The 17,814-nt window shown below is 46.4% G+C and overlaps 1 protein-coding gene across 1 annotated transcript in view; it reads left to right on the top strand.

The window, feature by feature from the left end:
• Positions 1–17,814, top strand: part of SPATA5 (spermatogenesis associated 5) — a 232,759-nt gene that overhangs the window by 4,402 nt on the left and 210,543 nt on the right. The window contains exons 4-9 of the mRNA XM_036762617.1: positions 3,429–3,487; positions 6,267–6,884; positions 8,704–8,833; positions 10,692–10,748; positions 10,889–11,012; positions 13,196–13,451. Coding sequence (XP_036618512.1) covers positions 3,429–3,487; positions 6,267–6,884; positions 8,704–8,833; positions 10,692–10,748; positions 10,889–11,012; positions 13,196–13,451 — 1,244 coding nt within the window. The remainder of the gene's footprint in view (positions 1–3,428; positions 3,488–6,266; positions 6,885–8,703; positions 8,834–10,691; positions 10,749–10,888; positions 11,013–13,195; positions 13,452–17,814) is intronic.

Here is a 17,814-nt window from a genome sequence, read left to right as displayed (position 1 = left end):
TGAGATCATATTTGTAAAGCATTTTGTAAGCCTTCAGGTTCTGTGTGAACACTAGCTATCATCATCATCCTCATTATTACTACTCCTGTTATTATGTCTCATGGCACTTTTGAAAGGGATATTTGAATGGGATTTGGAAGTGGTTAAGACTTGTTATCTGGGGAAGCAAGGTGTGGGGGGGAATCCCAGTGTGGAAACTCCCTCCAGTAATGCGGAATGGCAACCCCTATTTATTCACTTAGTCTCAGATACCTGGAGCCCCCAAGAGGTTGAATGACTTGGTTATACAGCCAGTGTCAGGGGCTGGGTTTGAACCCAGGTCCTCCTAGCTCTGAAGTTCACCCTTAGGGACTTGACGTTCTTTTGGAAGAGGCAATATGTCCATTATAGCTAATAATGGGGGAAGGAGGTACACGTTGGACCTGTTAGTAGTTTGGGGAACTCTAGGAAGAGAAAACTCCCTCCCCTGACGCAGGTCAGCCCTCTCTCTGTACTCATCATCTCCCAGAGAGTTGTCTGGGCGCTGAGAGTCTTACCCAGGGTCACACAACCAGTGGGTGTTGGGCATGACTTGAACACAGGTCTCCTTGGCTCTCTAGCTACTAGACCATGGAGAGGGCCCTAGCAGTTGGGGTGATCAGGAAAGGCTCCATGTAATAAGTGGCATTTGAGCTGTGTTTTTAAAGACATAAAATATCCTGAGAGATAGAAGTGAGGAGGAAGAGTCTTCTGGGCACAGCTTGAGCAAAGGCCTGAAGACTAGAAATGCAGTATCACGTGGGAGGAAAGGCGAGGAAGCAATTTGGGCTGGGCCATAGAGGACAAAAGCAGGAGTTATGAGTCATAGAGCTGGACAGGGAGTTTGGAGTCAGTTGATGAAGGCCTTTAAATTCTAAGCAGAGAATTTTGTGTTTGATCTGGGAGGTGATAGGGACCCACCTCAGTTTCTTGAGCAGGGGAGTGACATGGTCAGACCCTTGCTTTAGGAAAGTTGATTTGGCAGTTGAGTGGAGGGAAGGCTTGGAGAGGAGAGACTAGAGGCAGGAAACCAATTAGGAGGTTTGTGCCCTAGTCCAGGGGAGAAGTGATGGGGCTTCAGGTGGTCCAGGGGCCTTCTTCTCCTCTGCCACCAGCTGGTAGTTGGTTCTTCCTGTCCACTCTAATGCTCCCTCTGCTTTGCATGGATATGGGGCCCTTCCCTTCCTCCCCCGTCTTTGTATGCACGTCTTTGGGGGTTCCCCTTTAGCATTAACAAACAGCCCAGCCCTCTGAGGGGCTCCCCCACTTCCTTCTGTCATGACAGGGCCTGGCAGGGACTCCTCCCTCCTCCCACGGTCCTTTCCAAGCCAGAGAAGCCTTGGGAAGGGGCGAGGTGACCTCTGGGTCGGTGAGAGAGAAGCATGATCACCAGGCTGGTCCTGGCAAGCCCCAGCCCATCGGCAAAGGCCCAGGGGGACTGTGGTCTGCTCTGGTGAAGGGAGGACCCTCTCCCCAAGCGTAGCAATCCCTATGCTATCCTTCTGAACCAGTATCTCATCCATGTACTACAAAGCTGGCTCAGTCATTGCCTCACCAAGCATTTATTAAGTCCCTGCTAGTCACTATGCTAAACATTGGGGGTGTGAAGACAAAACCCCAAACTCCTGATTCTCATTGAATTTGAGTTCTAGACTTAACGTTGACATTTATCCTTAATTAATACCAAATGGCAAAGTGGTGAAAGCCGACAGTTGGGGAATCAGAGAAGGAGTCATGCAGAAGGTGATGCTTGAGCTGAGCCTTGAAGGAAGGGAGGGATTCTCTGATGTGGATGGCAGGGAAAGGGGAAACAAGCATTTATTAAGCACCTACTATATGCCGAGCACTTTACAAACCTCTCATTTGATCCTCATGACAAGGCTGGAGAAGGTGCCATTATCATCCCCATTTAAAGATGAGGCAGAAAGAGAGTAAGTGGCTTTTCCTGGGTCACACAGGTAAGGGCATGAGGAGGGAGTGCATTCCAAGTAGGGGCCAATGCACAGACTGGAGACCAGAGAGGGGACTGGGCCAGAGAGTGTGGGGTGGGGGAGTAATATGGTACTGGAAAGGTTGGTTGGGTCCAGGTTGTGCAGGGAGGCAAAAGTTGGAGGGGTTTTTATTTTATCTAAGAGGCTATAGGGAACCAGAGGAATTGTGGAGTAGGAGAATCAGATGTTCAGTCTTGTGCTTTGGGAAAAGCTTTGTTCTCTGGGTGGAGGATGGATTGGAAAGAGGAGACACCTGAGTCTGGGACCAGGTAGGAGGCACTGAGGATCTGGACACAGGACAGGGGCCGTTTGAGTGGAGAGATGAGATATGGGTGTGAAAATGGTGACATTTGGCAGCATTGGAGGTGTGGAGTGAGGGAGGGTGAGGAGGCCAAAATAATGCCAGAGGTGTGGATCTGGAAGATTTGGAAATGGGAAAGTTTGGGAGCAGGAGAAAATAATGAGTTCATTTCAAATTTAACATACCTATGAGACATCTGGGAGCAGCTAAGTGGAGCAGCAGACTGAGCGCTGGGCCTGGAGTTCAAATCTGGTCTCAACACGCTAGCTGTGTGACCTTGGGCAAGTCATTTAACGCTGCTTTAAAAAGTACAATAGGGAATTGGTGATTTTGGGGGGACCAAAGCTTTAGGAGAGACTGGGATTGGATATATAGATGTATGAAACATCTGTAGAGAGATGGGAAGCCAATGAAATCCAGGGGAACTGATGAGGGTGAGGAGAGAAAGAGAGAGAGAGAGAGAGAGAGAATATGAATGGAGAAGAATCCAGAAGGGGTCCCAGAACAGAGCTTTGGGGATCCCCCACCTAGGGAATGATGAGTTGGCAAACAAGAGACTTGGACAAGGGAGGTGAGCGTGGAAGATGATGTCAGTGGGCTTGGAGATGAAGAGAGTGGGGGAAAAGCCCTGGGCTTCAAGCCAAGAAGGCCTGAGTTCAAATCCAGCCTCAGACACTTAGTAGCTGTGTGACCCTGGGCAAGTCACTTGTCTCTTCTCTGCCTCAGTTTCCCTACCTGTAAAATAGAGATTATAATAGCACTGACCTCCCAGGGCTGTTGTAGGGATCAAATGAGATAATACCTGGAAAGAGCTTTGCAAACTTTAAAGCACTATCTAAATGCTAGCTCTCATCATGAGTGGCCATATGCCTCTGGGCAAGTCACTTGAACTCCAGGTATCTGGGGCAACTCTCTAAGGCTCTTCAGCTTTGGGGAAGTTGCTGACCTGCATCAGTGGAAGGAGTGCTCCCGGCACTATGGTGCGTCCTAGCTGTCCCACTGACCTGCTTATGATTCTGGGACACCCACATAGTCCAATGTGGGCTTATCTCGGCATCTTACCTTTAAGTGTCTGGAAAATGTAGTAAGGATTTTTTTTTTTACACCTTTTGTTCTAGTGACAGGGATGCAGAAATGAACGAGGAAGAACTGGTTACTTGTCTTCTGAGAAAATTAGGTGAGCAAATGTTTCATTTTGAAGTGTTTTCGTGGTGATTTAGTAAAGGAGGCCTATATGAAGCTGTTCTATTTGGCATTAGAATGTAAACTCCTAGAGGCCAGGGCTTGGTTGTTTTGCTTTGGTCATAGTGTAGGCCTGTAGCTAGGTGGCACCATAGTGCACAGAGCGCTGGCCTTGGAATCAGGAAGACTCGTCCAGCTTCAGACACTTACTGCTTCTGGCAATACTTAACTGCCTGGGCAGGTCACTTAACCCCATTTGCCTCAGTTTACTCATCTGTAAAATGAGCTGGAGAAGGAGAGGGCAAACCATTCCAATATCTTTGCCAAGAAGATCCCACATGAGAACATAAAGAGTTGGACATGACTGAAAACAACTGAACAACAAGGCTTTTTAATTGAATTGAATTTTATTGCTTCCCAAAAATCCCTGGGCTTATGTAAGTCTTCATGGAACTGTAGCTAACAATGACAACAACCACAATTACGATAATGATAATAATGACAGTAATTAACAATGATAATGGTAATAATGACAGCAATTAATGATACTAGTAATAATGACAATAATTAATGACGATAATGGTAATAACGACAGTAATTAACAATAATGGTAATAACGACAGCAATTAACAATAATGATAATAACGACAGCAATTAATGATAATGGTAATAACGACAGCAATTAACAACAATAATGGTAATAATGACAGTAATTAACAATAATGGTAATAACGACAGCAATTAACTATGATAATGGTAATAAAGACAGTAATTAACAATAATGATAATAACGACCATAATTAACGATAATGATAATAATGACACCAATTAATAATAATGGTAATAACGACAGCAATTAATGATAATAGTAATAATGACAATAATTAATGACGATAATGGTAATAACGACAGTAATTAACAATAATGGTAATAACGACAGCAATTAACAATAATGATAATAACGACAGCAATTAATGATAATGGTAATAACGACAGCAATTAACAACAATAATGGTAATAATGACAGTAATTAACAATAATGGTAATAACGACAGCAATTAATGATAATAGTAATAATGACAATAATTAATGACGATAATGGTAATAACGACAGTAATTAACAATAATGGTAATAACGACAGCAATTAACGATAATGATAATAACGACAGCAATTAATGATAATGGTAATAACGACAGCAATTAACAACAATAATGGTAATAATGACAGTAATTAACGATAATGGTAATAACGACAGCAATTAATGATAATAGTAATAATGACAATAATTAATGACGATAATGGTAATAACGACAGTAATTAACAATAATGGTAATAACGACAGCAATTAATGATAATAGTAATAATGACAATAATTAATGACGATAATGGTAATAACGACAGTAATTAACAATAATGGTAATAACGACAGCAATTAATGATAATGGTAATAACGACAGCAATTAACAACAATAATGGTAATAATGACAGTAATTAACAATAATGGTAATAACGACAGCAATTAATGATAGTGATAATAATGACAGTAATTAACAATAATGATAATAACGACAGCAATTAACAATAATGATAATAATGACAGTAATTAACAATAATGGTAATAACGACAGCAATTAATGATAGTGATAATAATGACAGCAATTAACAGTAATGATAATAACGACAGCAATTAACTATGATAATGGTAATAAAGACAGTAATTAACAATAATGATAATAATGACCATAATTAACGATAATGATAATAATGACACCAATTAATAATAATGGTAATAACGACAGCAATTAATGACGATAATGGTAATAATGACAGTAATTAACAATAATGGTAATAACGACAGCAATTAATGATAGTGATAATAATGACAATAATTAACAATAATGATAATAACGACAGCAATTAACAATGATAATGGTAATAACGACAGCAATTAGTGATAATGGTAATAATGACAGTAATTAACAATAATGATAATAACGACAGCAATTAGCAACGATAATGGTAATGACAGTAATTAACAACGATAATGGTAATAACGACAGTAATTAACAATAATGATAACAACGGCAATTAACAATAATGGTAATAATGACAGTAATAATAATTAGTGCTTCTACAGCACTATAAGGTTTGCAGAACCTTTACATATATTATCTCACTAGATCCTCACAAGAACCCTAGGAGGTTGGTGTTATTATTTTCCCAATTTTACAGTTGCAGAAAATGAGGCAGCCTAGCATAGTTATCCTTGATGTAGAATGTGTGAAAAGGTTATATGTGAACAAAGCCTTTAGAAACTAGAACATGAAAACAAAAACCAAAAAGAAGCCAGAAGGCGGGCATCTCTAAATGTTTGGCTGGCGCTTTGATTTATCCCGGGGGCAGTAAGGGGCGTGTGTGTGTGTGTGTGTGTGTGTGTGTGTGTGTGTGTGTGTGTGTGTGTTGGCGGGGAGGGGAGGGGTGGACCCTGGAAATAAACAGTCTCATTACGGAGCAGTGTTGGGAGTCCAATGGAAAGAGCATTGACTGTGGAGTGGGAGCCAATCTCCACTTCTCGGCCTTGGATAAATCACTTCCCCTCCCCTGGGCCTCAGTTTCTCCTTCTGTAAAATGAAAGGGTAGGGCCAGGTGGTCCCTGAGGTCCTTCCAGCTCTGCCTCTGTGATGTGAGATGTGATGGTGAGGGGGAAGGTTTGGGGTGAAAACCACTTCTGGATTGAAAAGCAAGTGCGTACTAAACACACTTACTTTCTAGATGGTAAAATCGTGTTGCCCGGCAATGTTCTGCACTTCACTTTCTACGGCAGACCATGCCGGCTGAGAGTGACATCCGTGACGGGAGCCGATGGCCTCACCCTGGAAGGAGCGCCAAGGAGCTCAGCTGGTGAGAAGCAAGAGCCAGCCTCTGAGACGTTGGACCTCGAGGCCGCTGCGGGGGACTTGTCCTTAGAGCTGAGCCAGCTGAGCCTGGGAGACTCCCAGCACGGAGCGTCCACCAGCACGCCATGTAAACCCGGAGAGGGCAGCTTCGCCCCCAAGCCGGGAGATGCCTCCCTGGAGGCTGACCAGCACCTCGGGGAAGGCGATGGCCCAGGAGCGGGTCCTGCTCTGGCTGATGGTTGCAGTCCTGCCCTCCGAGGAGAGAGACTGCAGCCCCTAGCCCAAGTGGGAGCCCATGGCAGTGCTGATACCTTCTACTATCTCTCTTCCATTACAAAATTCAACTTTGTAAAGCCCCAGGCAGCCACGGAAGAGGATAATGGCCCACGGAAAGTCACTTATGACCTCATTGGAGGTTTGACCAGCCAATTGAAAGCCATCAGAGAAATGATAGAGCTACCCCTGAAGCAGCCAGAGCTGTTCAAGAGATACGGTAGGCGCCCCTTCTTCATCTTATTCTTATTCAACAGATAATAAGCACCTTCGATTAACTGCTGCTGGGCAAGGGACGTTAAGGGCTAGGGAAATAGACCCTGCCCTCTGAGGTGCGAGGAGTGAAACCTAAACTGATGAGTGAATACAGAATCCGGAGGAAGTCATCACCCGGGCGTGGGGAGAGGCCCTTAGAAGGCCTGGAAAGGCCCTTAGAATGTTCTGGTTTGGCGTGTGTTCCAGGCTCGGGAGGCGGCCTCTGCAGGGGTGGGGGAGGGAGCAGCAAGCCAGCTGGCCTGGCTGATGTGTATTGGGCGGGAGAAGGACTGTCATCAGTCTCCCGAGGGATGTTGGAACAAGATGGTGAAAGGCTAGAAGTGCCGGACGGGGCAGTTTGTGTTTTCTCCTATAGGAAATAGGGAGCCCCTGTAGCTTCTTGAGTAGGGGAGTGACATGATCAAAACTGTAGAATTTTAACAGTCTTTACTTTGGCAGCTGTGAAGGGTGGTTGGGAAAGGAGAAGGTCTTGGGGCCATGAGATGAGTTAGTTAGTGGAGCGCTAAGACTCACATCAAGGTTTCATTTGATGATCTGCTTGGCTCCTCTTTGCTGAAGGGTGAGGATCTCCCAAAGCCAGGCTGTGGGTCAGTGACTGTCCCACTTCCCTGATAGGTGGTCCTCAGCTTGGGCTGGGGGTCTGCACGCTGGACATCACCAAGGGGCCTTTGCCACATTAAATCTGCTGTAAATTCAAGAGGCAAATTCATCCGAGCCTCATGGGATCCATAGCTGGAAGGGGCCTCTTGTTGGACCACTTCATTTTAGGTCACAGTAGGTCACAGTGGCTGTTTGTAGGTTTTAACCAGTTTTAATTTAGCACTTTTAAGCTTGTCATGTGCAGGGAAGGAGGGGCTATCACTATCTCCATTAACTGACTTACCCAGGATCCCAGCTAAGTGAGTGTCTAAGGCAGGATTTGAACCCAGGACTTCCTGACTCCAGGGCTAGGGATCTGTCCCTTGTATCACCTAGCTGCTTAAGAAGAGACAGAAGATGGTCTTGTCCAACTCACTCATTTTACAAAGGAGGAGTCCCAGAGAGGTTAGGCCCTCACTGCTAGCAAATAGCCGCGAGGCTTCTGGCTGCCAAACCCGGACTCTTGATGCTAAACCTTGTTTAGTCGGACCGAACGTCCAAAAACGTCAGCCAGCCCTTCTTTTGGGGACGTTGGGATGGGGGAGATGCACACAAAGGTCTGCTCCGGCTGAGTGGGCACTCAGGGCCTTGCTTGGAATCTGCTGAAAGTGTATGGCGGGGATATCTTCTCCCTCCCTTTCTCTTTACTGTCCAACCGTGAATAGCATGAAACAGCCAGCTGATGGATGATCGAACCATCAATCAGCAAGCATTTATTAAACGCCAACTGTGTGTGAGTCATGGGGGTTACCAGGAAAGGCAAGACCAGTCCTGCCCTCAAGGGGGAGCTTACTCTCCAGCTGAGGGGAGGACCGGCTGGGCCTCCGGAGGGTGGAAGGGGCTCCACTGGAGAGCTCTGTGGGACTTGAGGGAGCTAGAGGTCTTCCCATGGCCCAGGCTTGTGCTTGGCTGCCTTATATTGTAGCCAAAGTGATGTTGCAGCTAGCTGGGGTCAGAAGGGAGCAAGTTTTGGGGGTGGTGACCCTTCACCACTCATCTCCCCATCGGCTGACTCCCCCCGTGGGTCTGTGGCTTGGGATTGTGTCGTTCTGGAAGATTTGAGCACTTGGTGAAGTTTCCAGCACGTGGACTGACCAATTCCTTCTTTCTCTTTCTTTCTAAAGGTATCTCTCCTCCCAGAGGAGTCTTACTGTATGGCCCTCCAGGGACGGGGAAGACTATGATCGCCAGGGCCATCGCCAACGAAGTGGGAGCCCACCTTTCTGTCATCAACGGTCCTGAAGTCATAAGCAAGTAGGTTCATTAGCAAGGAGCCCACCAAGAAAACATAGTCCCAATTTTGTGGGGGAAAAATCCTTCTTTGGATTTTTAGAGAAGGTTTTATTGAGAAAGGTATTTGGTAAAAACGATGTCATTCTGAGAATGCTGCTGTTTTCACTGACAAACTCTAATTTGTGATCCTAAAACTTCAATAGTATTTTTTTCCACATTTAGTCACCATGAGAGGTCATTGAGGCAATCTCAGCACTGAGCCCACTTTCATCTTGTTCTCCCCCTCACTCCCTAACTGCTCCTTTTTTTTCTTTGTTGGAGGGGGGAAGGCAGGGCAATTGGGGTTAAGTGACTTGCCCAAGGTCACACAACTAGTAAATGTGTCAGGTATCTGAGGCTGGATTTGAACTCAGGTCCTCCTGACTCCAGTGGACTCACTGCACCACCTAGCTGCCCCCTGCTCCTTCTTTGTTTCTTTGGCTGGATCCTCCTCCAGACCATGCCTCCAGAGCTCTGTCCTGAACCCCCTCCTCTCTTCCCTCCAGACTACTTCCTTTGAGGATCTCATTGGCTCCCATGGATTTAATAACCATCTCTGTGCTGATGATTCTCAAGTCAACCTTTCCTGCCTCAGTCTCTCTGCTGATCTGCAGTGTCTCATCTCCAACTGCCTTTCAGGCATCTCCAGCTGGATGTACAATAGACATCTTAAACCAAACTCATGACCTTCCTTCCAAAGCCCCTCTACCTCCTGCCTTCCCTGTTACTGCAGAGAACAACTGAGGCTCCCAACCTAGGGGTCAGCCTGGGTTCCTCACTGTCTCTTCTCATAGCCAGACTGTTACCAAGGCTTGCTGATTTTCCCTTTGCAATATCTCTCTGATACGCCCCTTCCTGTGCCCCCACCCTGGTGCAAGCCCTCATCACCTCATGCCTGGACAATTGCAGTAGCATCTGGGGGGATCTGCCAGTCAAGGGTCTCCCCCACTCCAATCCATCCTTCATCAGCCACCAAAGTGACTTTCCTAAAGGCCAGGTCTGATCGTGTCACCCTCTGCTCAGTAAACTCAAGTGACTCCCTGTTTACCCCAGGATCCAGTACAAAATGCTCTGTTTGGTGTTCAACACCCCCTCCTACCTTTCCAGGCTTTTACACCTTACTCCCTGACACACAATGTTCAATCCAGTGACTGGTCTGCTGTCTGTACCTCCCACAAGACCCTCCATCTCTTGGCTCTTGGCTTTTCTCTGGCCATTCTGCCATGCCAAGAATGCTCTCCTTCCTCTGCTCCAGCTGCTGCCCTCCCGGGCTTCCTTTAAGTCCATCTAAAATCCCTCCTCCTACAGGAAGCCTTCTCCAACCCTCTTCATTCTTCTGTTCATTATTCCTATTTATCCAGCTTATAGCTTCTTTGTACATCTTTATTTGTACAAGTTCTCTACCATTAGATCATAAGCTCCCTGAGGGCAGGGACTGTTTTTGACTTTTCTTTGTATCCCTAGTGCTAGCTAAGCACAGTGCCTGGCACATAGTAAGTGCTGTGTAAATGCTTATTGACTGACTATACAGTTTAGAATTTCCTTTGGGAAACTGACTTTCTTGCTGTTCCTCATACACACCCTCTTTTCTTCTGCCTCCGGCCTTTGCCCTCATCATCTGCCATGTGCCTCTACCCCTTAGACTCCCTAGTTTCCTAGAAAAGTCAGCATACGTGTTGCCTTCCTACTCAAGCCCTTTCCTGATCCCTCCTACTGCTAAGGCCTCCCTCCAGAAAATCTTGCCCACCCCCCCTGCCCACCAGCACCAAGACTTTCTTCCGTAAAGGCTTAGCTTGTAAACAAGGCAAATTTGACTTTCATTGGATTTTCTTTGTTGTAGGTTTTATGGCGCTTCAGAAGCAAGACTGCGGCAGATCTTTGCTGAAGCCGCTTTGAGGTACCCTCCTCCGTTTTGGTAGATCCCTGTTCCTCCCTCTGCTTCACCTATAGCCGCTTTCTCTGCCCTGTCCCCTCGTTGCCACCCCAAGTAAGGCTATTATGGGTTGGGGACTAACAAAACTTCTGCTTTCGTTTTAGGCAGCCCTCAATTATTTTTATTGATGAGCTGGATGCCCTTTGCCCCAAGAGAGAAGGGTCCGAGAATGAGGTCGAAAAGAGAGTTGTGGCTTCTCTCCTAACTCTGATGGATGGTATCGGTTCTGTAAGTAGAACACAAACCTGGAACAGTTACAGTGTGTGTGTGCCCGTATGTGATCATATCTGTGTGAATGTGTGTTCATGTATGCATGTATATGTTTGCATGGGAGGGCATCCGCAGGGACTTAGGTTATTTGTTTTTAAAGTAATCTTAGAATCATTGCTGTAGAGCTATAGCAGTCTTGAGAGCTCTCATTTTACAGATGAAGAAAGCGAAGCCAGGATGTGTCAGAGGTGGCCCTTGCCCCAAGCTCTGTCTTCCTGGCCCCGAGGCCAGCTTTCTGTCCAGTTCTTCCTCTCCAACCTCAAGAAAGTCTTCACTCATATTTCGCAGGATCCTAGATTTAGAACTCTAATAGGCCTTTTGGGAGGTCATTTAATACCTTTGGGGCATCATTTAATTTTACAAATGGGGAAATTGAAAATGAGAGAGCTGTTGTGACCTGCCCAGGGTCATCCTGGCATCAAGTGGCAGGACCACTTTGATCCCCAGTCCAGAGCCCTTCTCACTGTATGGCATTGCCTCTTCAGGTGTCTCATTCTGAAACTGGTTGCTCAGAGACCATTTGGTCCAACTCATCCACAGACAGTTACTCACTTAACAATCATCTAGTTAGTAAGTGCCCCAGGTGCTGTCATGTTGCTGGACAGATACACATTAATGTGACTAAAGATCTTCCCTGCCCATTTTAAGGGAAGCTAGATTAGGAGAGGCTTGTTTGTAGGAAGGCCCACACTGTTTTGCTAATTATGTCATGAGGGTTATAAAGCCCTGGGGCTCTAAAAAGAGTGTATATACTCTAAGGGTAGCAGTTAAGCTCTCTCTCAGAACTGTGGGAGGAGAGGACCCAGGCAAGCAGGCAGCTAGGATTTGTAAGTAAGTGTTTATGAGAAGGCCCAACAGAGGGAAGGTTATGGGATGGCTTGGCTCCTTGCTGTGATATTGTGTTTTAAGTTCCTTGCTGTTATGATAAAGTAGGCTTACTAGTTTTGGGATATGATTGTTGCTATGTTGAATGGGAGTTATTGGTTTTGGGATTTGATCCTCTTGCGTCTGAATAAATGTTTTACTTCTTCTGCCTTCTATATGGGGAGTCTCTTATATTCTGTTATACAGAACTATACAGGTATATTCATGGTCACCATCGATATTGTGACACTTGCCTTACTGATACACCATCCCTGCTCTCAGAGAACTGACACCATCAGGTGCTTTGTCTGTAGGGGTCTGGATGTGTGATTTTGATGGTAGAGGAACTGCCAGGAGAGAAAACAATGCAGACTGATGCCTTCTCTGACACTTGTAGAGTCTTACTGCCTAGAGCACCAAGTAGTTAAGTGACTTGTCCAGGGTCATACAGCCAGAGTCAGAGGCAGCTTTTGAACTCAAGTCCTCCTGGCTCTGGCTAGTTTTGTCCCATCCATCATGCTTCTACAAGGCCATTTTCTGGGGGAAAGCATGGCAGCTGGCTAGATCAGGGAAGACCTCTTCTAAGAGGGGAAATTGATGCTGAGCTTGGGGACGTGGGGATTCTGAGAGGTAGAGGTGAGGAAGCAGTGCCTGGGGGACAGCCCTTGCAAAGGCCTGGAGGTGGGAGATGGAATATCATGTGTGAGCAAAAGCAAGAAGACCCCTTTGACTGGACTCTAGAGTTGGTGAAGGGATGTAATGGTGGGAAATGTAAATTGGAACCAGGTTGTGAAGGACTTTCAAGGTCAAATAAAGGAGCGTGCACTCTATTGTAAGAACAAGAGGGAGCCATTGCAGCTTCTTGAGCAGGGAAGTGGCATGGTCAGACCTGCACTTTAGGGAAATCATTTTGCCAGCTCTTTGGAGGGTGGATTGGAGGGCTATTGCAGTAATCTGGGCAAGAGATGATGAGGGCAGGGGTAGACTAGGATGGTGGGTGTGTGAGTGGAGAGAATGGGCAGATACAACAGATATTTCCTAGCTAACAGTAATTGTACTTGGCTGCTGTTAGCTATGTGGGTTGAGGGAGGGAGGGCAGAGCCAGTTATTGAATTAATATACACCAATTAATATATGCCAATAATTTAATTAGTATACACCAAGATCTTTGAGATAAGTCCAGGAAAGAGCGCATGTGAGGAGGTTGGGTGAGAGACTGAACAAATTTACTCCCCAAATGAATACAAAGTTGTTGTTTGTCTCATTTTCTCTCCTAGGAGGGGAGTGAGGGGCGGGTTTTGGTCATTGGGGCCACAAATCGCCCTCACACCTTGGATTCAGCCCTACGAAGGCCAGGCCGCTTTGACAAGGAGATTGAAATTGGGGTCCCTAATGCCCAGGACCGGTTGGACATCCTCCAGAAGTTGCTCCGGGAGGTTCCTCATGACCTCCGAGAGGCAGAGTTGGTCCAGCTCGCCAACAGTGCTCATGGCTATGTGGGGGCTGACCTGAAGGCCTTGTGTAATGAAGCAGGTGAGGCTCATCTGGCTGTCCCCCTGGAGTGGGAAAGTGATCATAGTAACCCAGGAGACTTCCAAGTTCTTGTGGTCTCAGACAGTCTTCTCTGCCCACCCTCCTGGAGCAGGAAAGTGACCATAGAAACCCAGGGGACTCCTGAGGCCTTGTGATCTCAGACAGTCTTCTCTCCCTGTCCTCCTAGAGTAGAAAAGTGACTGCAGTAACCCAGGGGACTCCTGAGGCCTTGTGATCTCAGACAGTCTTCTCTCCCTGTCCTCCTAGAGTAGAAAAGTGACTGTAGTAACCCAGGGGACTCCTGAGGCCTTGTGATCTCAGACAGTCTTCTCTCCCTGTCCTCCTAGAGTAGAAAAGTGACTGCAGTAACCCAGGGGACTCCTGAGGCCTTGTGATCTCAGACAGTCTTCTCTCCCTGTCCTCCTAGAGTAGAAAAGTGACTGTAGTAACCCAGGGGACTCCTGAGGCCTTGTGATCTCAGACAGTCTTCTCTCCCTGTCCTCCTAGAGTAGAAAAGTGACTGTAGTAACCCAGGGGACTCCTGAGGCCTTGTGATCTCAGACAGTCTTCTCTGCCCATCCTCCTGGAGCAGGAAAGTGACCATAGAAATCCAGGGGACTCCTGAGGCCTTGTGATCTCAGACAGTCTTCTCTCCCTGTCCTCCTAGAGTAGACTGTAGTAACCCAGGGAACTCCAGAGGCCTTGTGATTTCAGACAGTCTTCTCTGCCCATCCTCCTGGAGCAGGAAAGTGACCATAGAAACCCAGGGGACTCCTGAGGCCTTATGATCTCAGACAGTCTTCTCTGCCCATCCTCCTGGAGCAGGAAAGTGACCATAGAAATCCAGGGGACTCCTGAGGCCTTGTGATCTCAGACAGTCTTCTCTCCCTGTCCTCCTAGAGTAGAAAAGTGACTGTAGTAACCCAGGGAACTCCAGAGGCCTTGTGATTTCAGACAGTCTTCTCTGCCCATCCTCCTGGAGCAGGAAAGTGACCATGGAAACCCAGGGGACTCCTGAGGCCTTGTGATCTCAGACAGTCTTCTCTGCCCATCCTCCTGGAGCAGGAAAGTGACCATAGTAACCCAGGCCTTGTGATCTCAGACAGACCGTAGTTACAGGAACAACAGCCAGTGCTGTCAAGTCTGCCAAGTGTTTTATGATTCTTGTCTCTCTTGAGCCTCTCAACGAGTTTGTGCTATAGCTGTTCGGGAGAAACACCTAGATGAGGGACCTCTGAAATATTTCTGGATTTGGCTAAACATTTGAGCTTTTATCCCAGGGAAGAATGAAGCCAGTGAAACCATCCCTTCCCACTCTGCATCATTGTAGATCCTAGGTGGACTGTGAACCAGAGGCCCACAGAGCATCTGCGTTGGAATCATGGTACTGGGTCAGATCCTCAGACCATCATTCCCGTTCTTAACAGAGCTGATGTTTTATGGAAACAGCTGCAAGGGATTCACTCCTTTTTTACAGGAAAATGGATAAAGTGGCTTGTCCAGGGTCATGTATTTCAGAAGTGTCTGAGGTAGAGTTTGAACTCAGGTCTTCCTGGCTGAAAGTCCAGTGCCCTAGGCATTCAAGGCCATTCTCTTCTGTCTGTGACATAGTATCCTGTCTCACATATTTCTTAGGTGTATGACTGAACAAAGCATTTCATCTCCCTGAGTCTCAGTATTCTCATCTGTCAAATGGGGGCGATTATACCACACACTTCACAGGGTGAAGATGAGACAATATTTCAAGGTTCCAGGTACATGCCTTGGAGCATCCTTCAGGTCTTACTGTGCCCTAGAAATAACAGCTGTTTTTATTACAAAGCATAGGGATACTCCTTCAAACTTTGCTGCCTCTTCACCACAAGATCTGTCACTGATTAATTTACCCTTCTTGCTTGTGCTTAGATCTGTAGCCAAGGGGAGCTTTTTTCTGCTTTCATTCACATTCTAATCCCTAGGATGCTAGAAAGACTCTCTTAGTTGGGGCCTTCCTCCGTCTTAATCGGTTCCGTTGTGGTCCAGGCCATGCTGAGCACAAATGTGTAAGACAGAAAGAAATGGGACGAGCAGGAGCTGGATGGGGTCAGCAGCCAGCCACCTTGGGGGCTGCTCATAGGTCCAAGGCAGTTTCCCGTCTCCTCTTAGGCACCTGGCTTAGTCAGTACCCAAAGTGTTACTCATGGAATGTTCCAGTCTGTGTGGTAGTCTATATGTTGGGTTTAAAGCTAGGAGGCCATTGAGGCTGACCCACTCATTTACAAGTGAGGAAACAGATTGATAGAGGCCAGGTGACTTATCCAAGGCCACTCAGGTAATAGATACTAGAGGTGAGACTTGAATCCAAGTCTTGTGACTTTAGACCTTGTGAGAGTTGGAGGCAGCATTTGAACCCAGATCTCTCCAGAGCTGGTTTTTTCCTTCTCACTCATGCAGCCAGGAGTGGTCCTGCTTGGGGAAAGTGAGGCAGCCTGGCATTTGGCTCCCGCTGATTTGCATGGTCTGTTTAGTTAAAAGAAGTCAGTTCTTTGGATATTTAAAATAATAAAATAATAGATAAAATTAAATAAATAAAAATAATAAATAAAGATATTTAGGGACTTATAAAACAGGCACATTTTTTTCCTAAGACAGGACATGCTTCGCCATGAACTGGTTTTTAAAAAAAAATATATTCTGAGGACTGTATTTCACTTAAAGCGATTTCCTTTGTTTTTCTACAGAGTCTATGCTTTTATAAATCTGCCTCTGAGGAAGGGCACAGAGGCTTTCCCAGGCTGCCCCTGGGGCTGGGACCCCCAAAAAGCCTCAGCAGCCCTGCTTGAAGCCCTTCAGTCCTGGGTTCTTTCCTACTGGAGTCATTCATGTTTCCCCCGGACCCGTCAGCAGATCCTGTATCCTATAGGAAATGTGAATGGCCAACACAAACAACCCAGAAGGAGGTGTACATCAGGGCAGGCACAGACTCTAGATGGGTCAATCACTGCCAGTATTTAAATCCCCTCTCCTGGGACTGGCTGTCTGTTTCTTGTCCTCTTCAGCCCTCTGGTGGAAGTACCTTGACATTGCAGCCAGGGGAAAGTGGGGCTCTGTAGGTATGTGGTTATAAAGCACTGGGGGGTCTACATCTAAAGCAGGAAGGAAGCTCAAGCGTTCTAGTCTAACCCCTCATTTTACAGATGAAGAAACTGAGGCCCAGAGGAGGAAAGAGACTTGCCCAAGATCAGCCTTATCACTGTAGGCAAGTCACCTAATGTGTTTGCCTCAGTTTCTTCAATTAAAAATAATAGAGCCTCCTTCCCAGGTTTGTTGTAAGGACCAAGTGAGATAAAGTGCATTGCAAACCTTTAAGATGCTCTGTGAAAGTGATTTTTATTGATGAAATGCGCACTGTCAGGACTGGAGGCAGACGTGGAGAGTCTCCACTGCGGAGTGGTCAGAGAGGCTTGGCCGCACTGACGTCCAGATATTGGAGCTGAGCATACGCTTACTTCACTAGAGGACATTGACCTTTTTTTTTTTTTTTTGACGGTGGCTAGAGGATGTTTCACATTGAGAGGATTTGGTTTCTTCCAGAAGGAGGCTCTGTTGTGGTGTTTACAGTGAGAGGAGGTCTCTGCCCACTGTGGGTGAGGCTCCATGGCCCCTGCCCAGCTGGAGGAAAGGGCACCTCCTCACCAAGGTCGCTCTCTTCACATTTTGTCTCATTGGATCCAGTAACAGCTGCTGTGATGGAACACATTTTGAGATGGAAAATTGCCTTCAGTCTCTGCTTTCCGTAATGTAGGTTAATGCTTAATGTGGCTGGAGCCAGAGACACTGGATTCCAGTCTCACTTTTGACGGTCGATGTCTGACTATGGACAGTTACTTAACCTTTGTGAGCCTCAGTATACCTGTACGTAGAATGGGGATAATTAACTGCAGCACCCATTTCCCCTGGCTATGGTGAGACTCCCATAAAATAAGGATGATGTCTATAAGGCACTTTGCAAACCTTAAAGTATTTTGCAAATGTCAGTTATGCTTGCTTGGTTTTCTTTGGCATAAAAGTGGTGATTGGTTAATACAGTCTCTCCTCCTTTCTGTTAAGTGTTTGTTATCCTGCCTGGTGCAGTGTGTTTGGTGTGGTACATGGCAGGCTGGCCTCAGGGCCTGGGTTCAAATCCTTCCTCTGACACACACACACTGGGTGTTTGATTGTGGGTGAGTCACTTAACTCCTCTGTGTTCCAGACAACTCTCTAGGACAATTAGCTTCAGCTGGGCACCACAGTGGATAGAGAGCTAGGTCTGGAGTCAGGAAGACCTGAGTTCAAATCCCACCTCAGACACTGAGCAGTTATATGACCTTGCTATCTAAAATCT

The sequence above is a fragment of the Trichosurus vulpecula genome, chromosome 6 (genome assembly GCF_011100635.1).
Source record: "Trichosurus vulpecula isolate mTriVul1 chromosome 6, mTriVul1.pri, whole genome shotgun sequence".
In the NCBI taxonomy this organism is placed as follows: domain Eukaryota; kingdom Metazoa; phylum Chordata; class Mammalia; order Diprotodontia; family Phalangeridae; genus Trichosurus; species Trichosurus vulpecula.
This window is presented reverse-complemented; position numbering and strand designations above follow the sequence as displayed.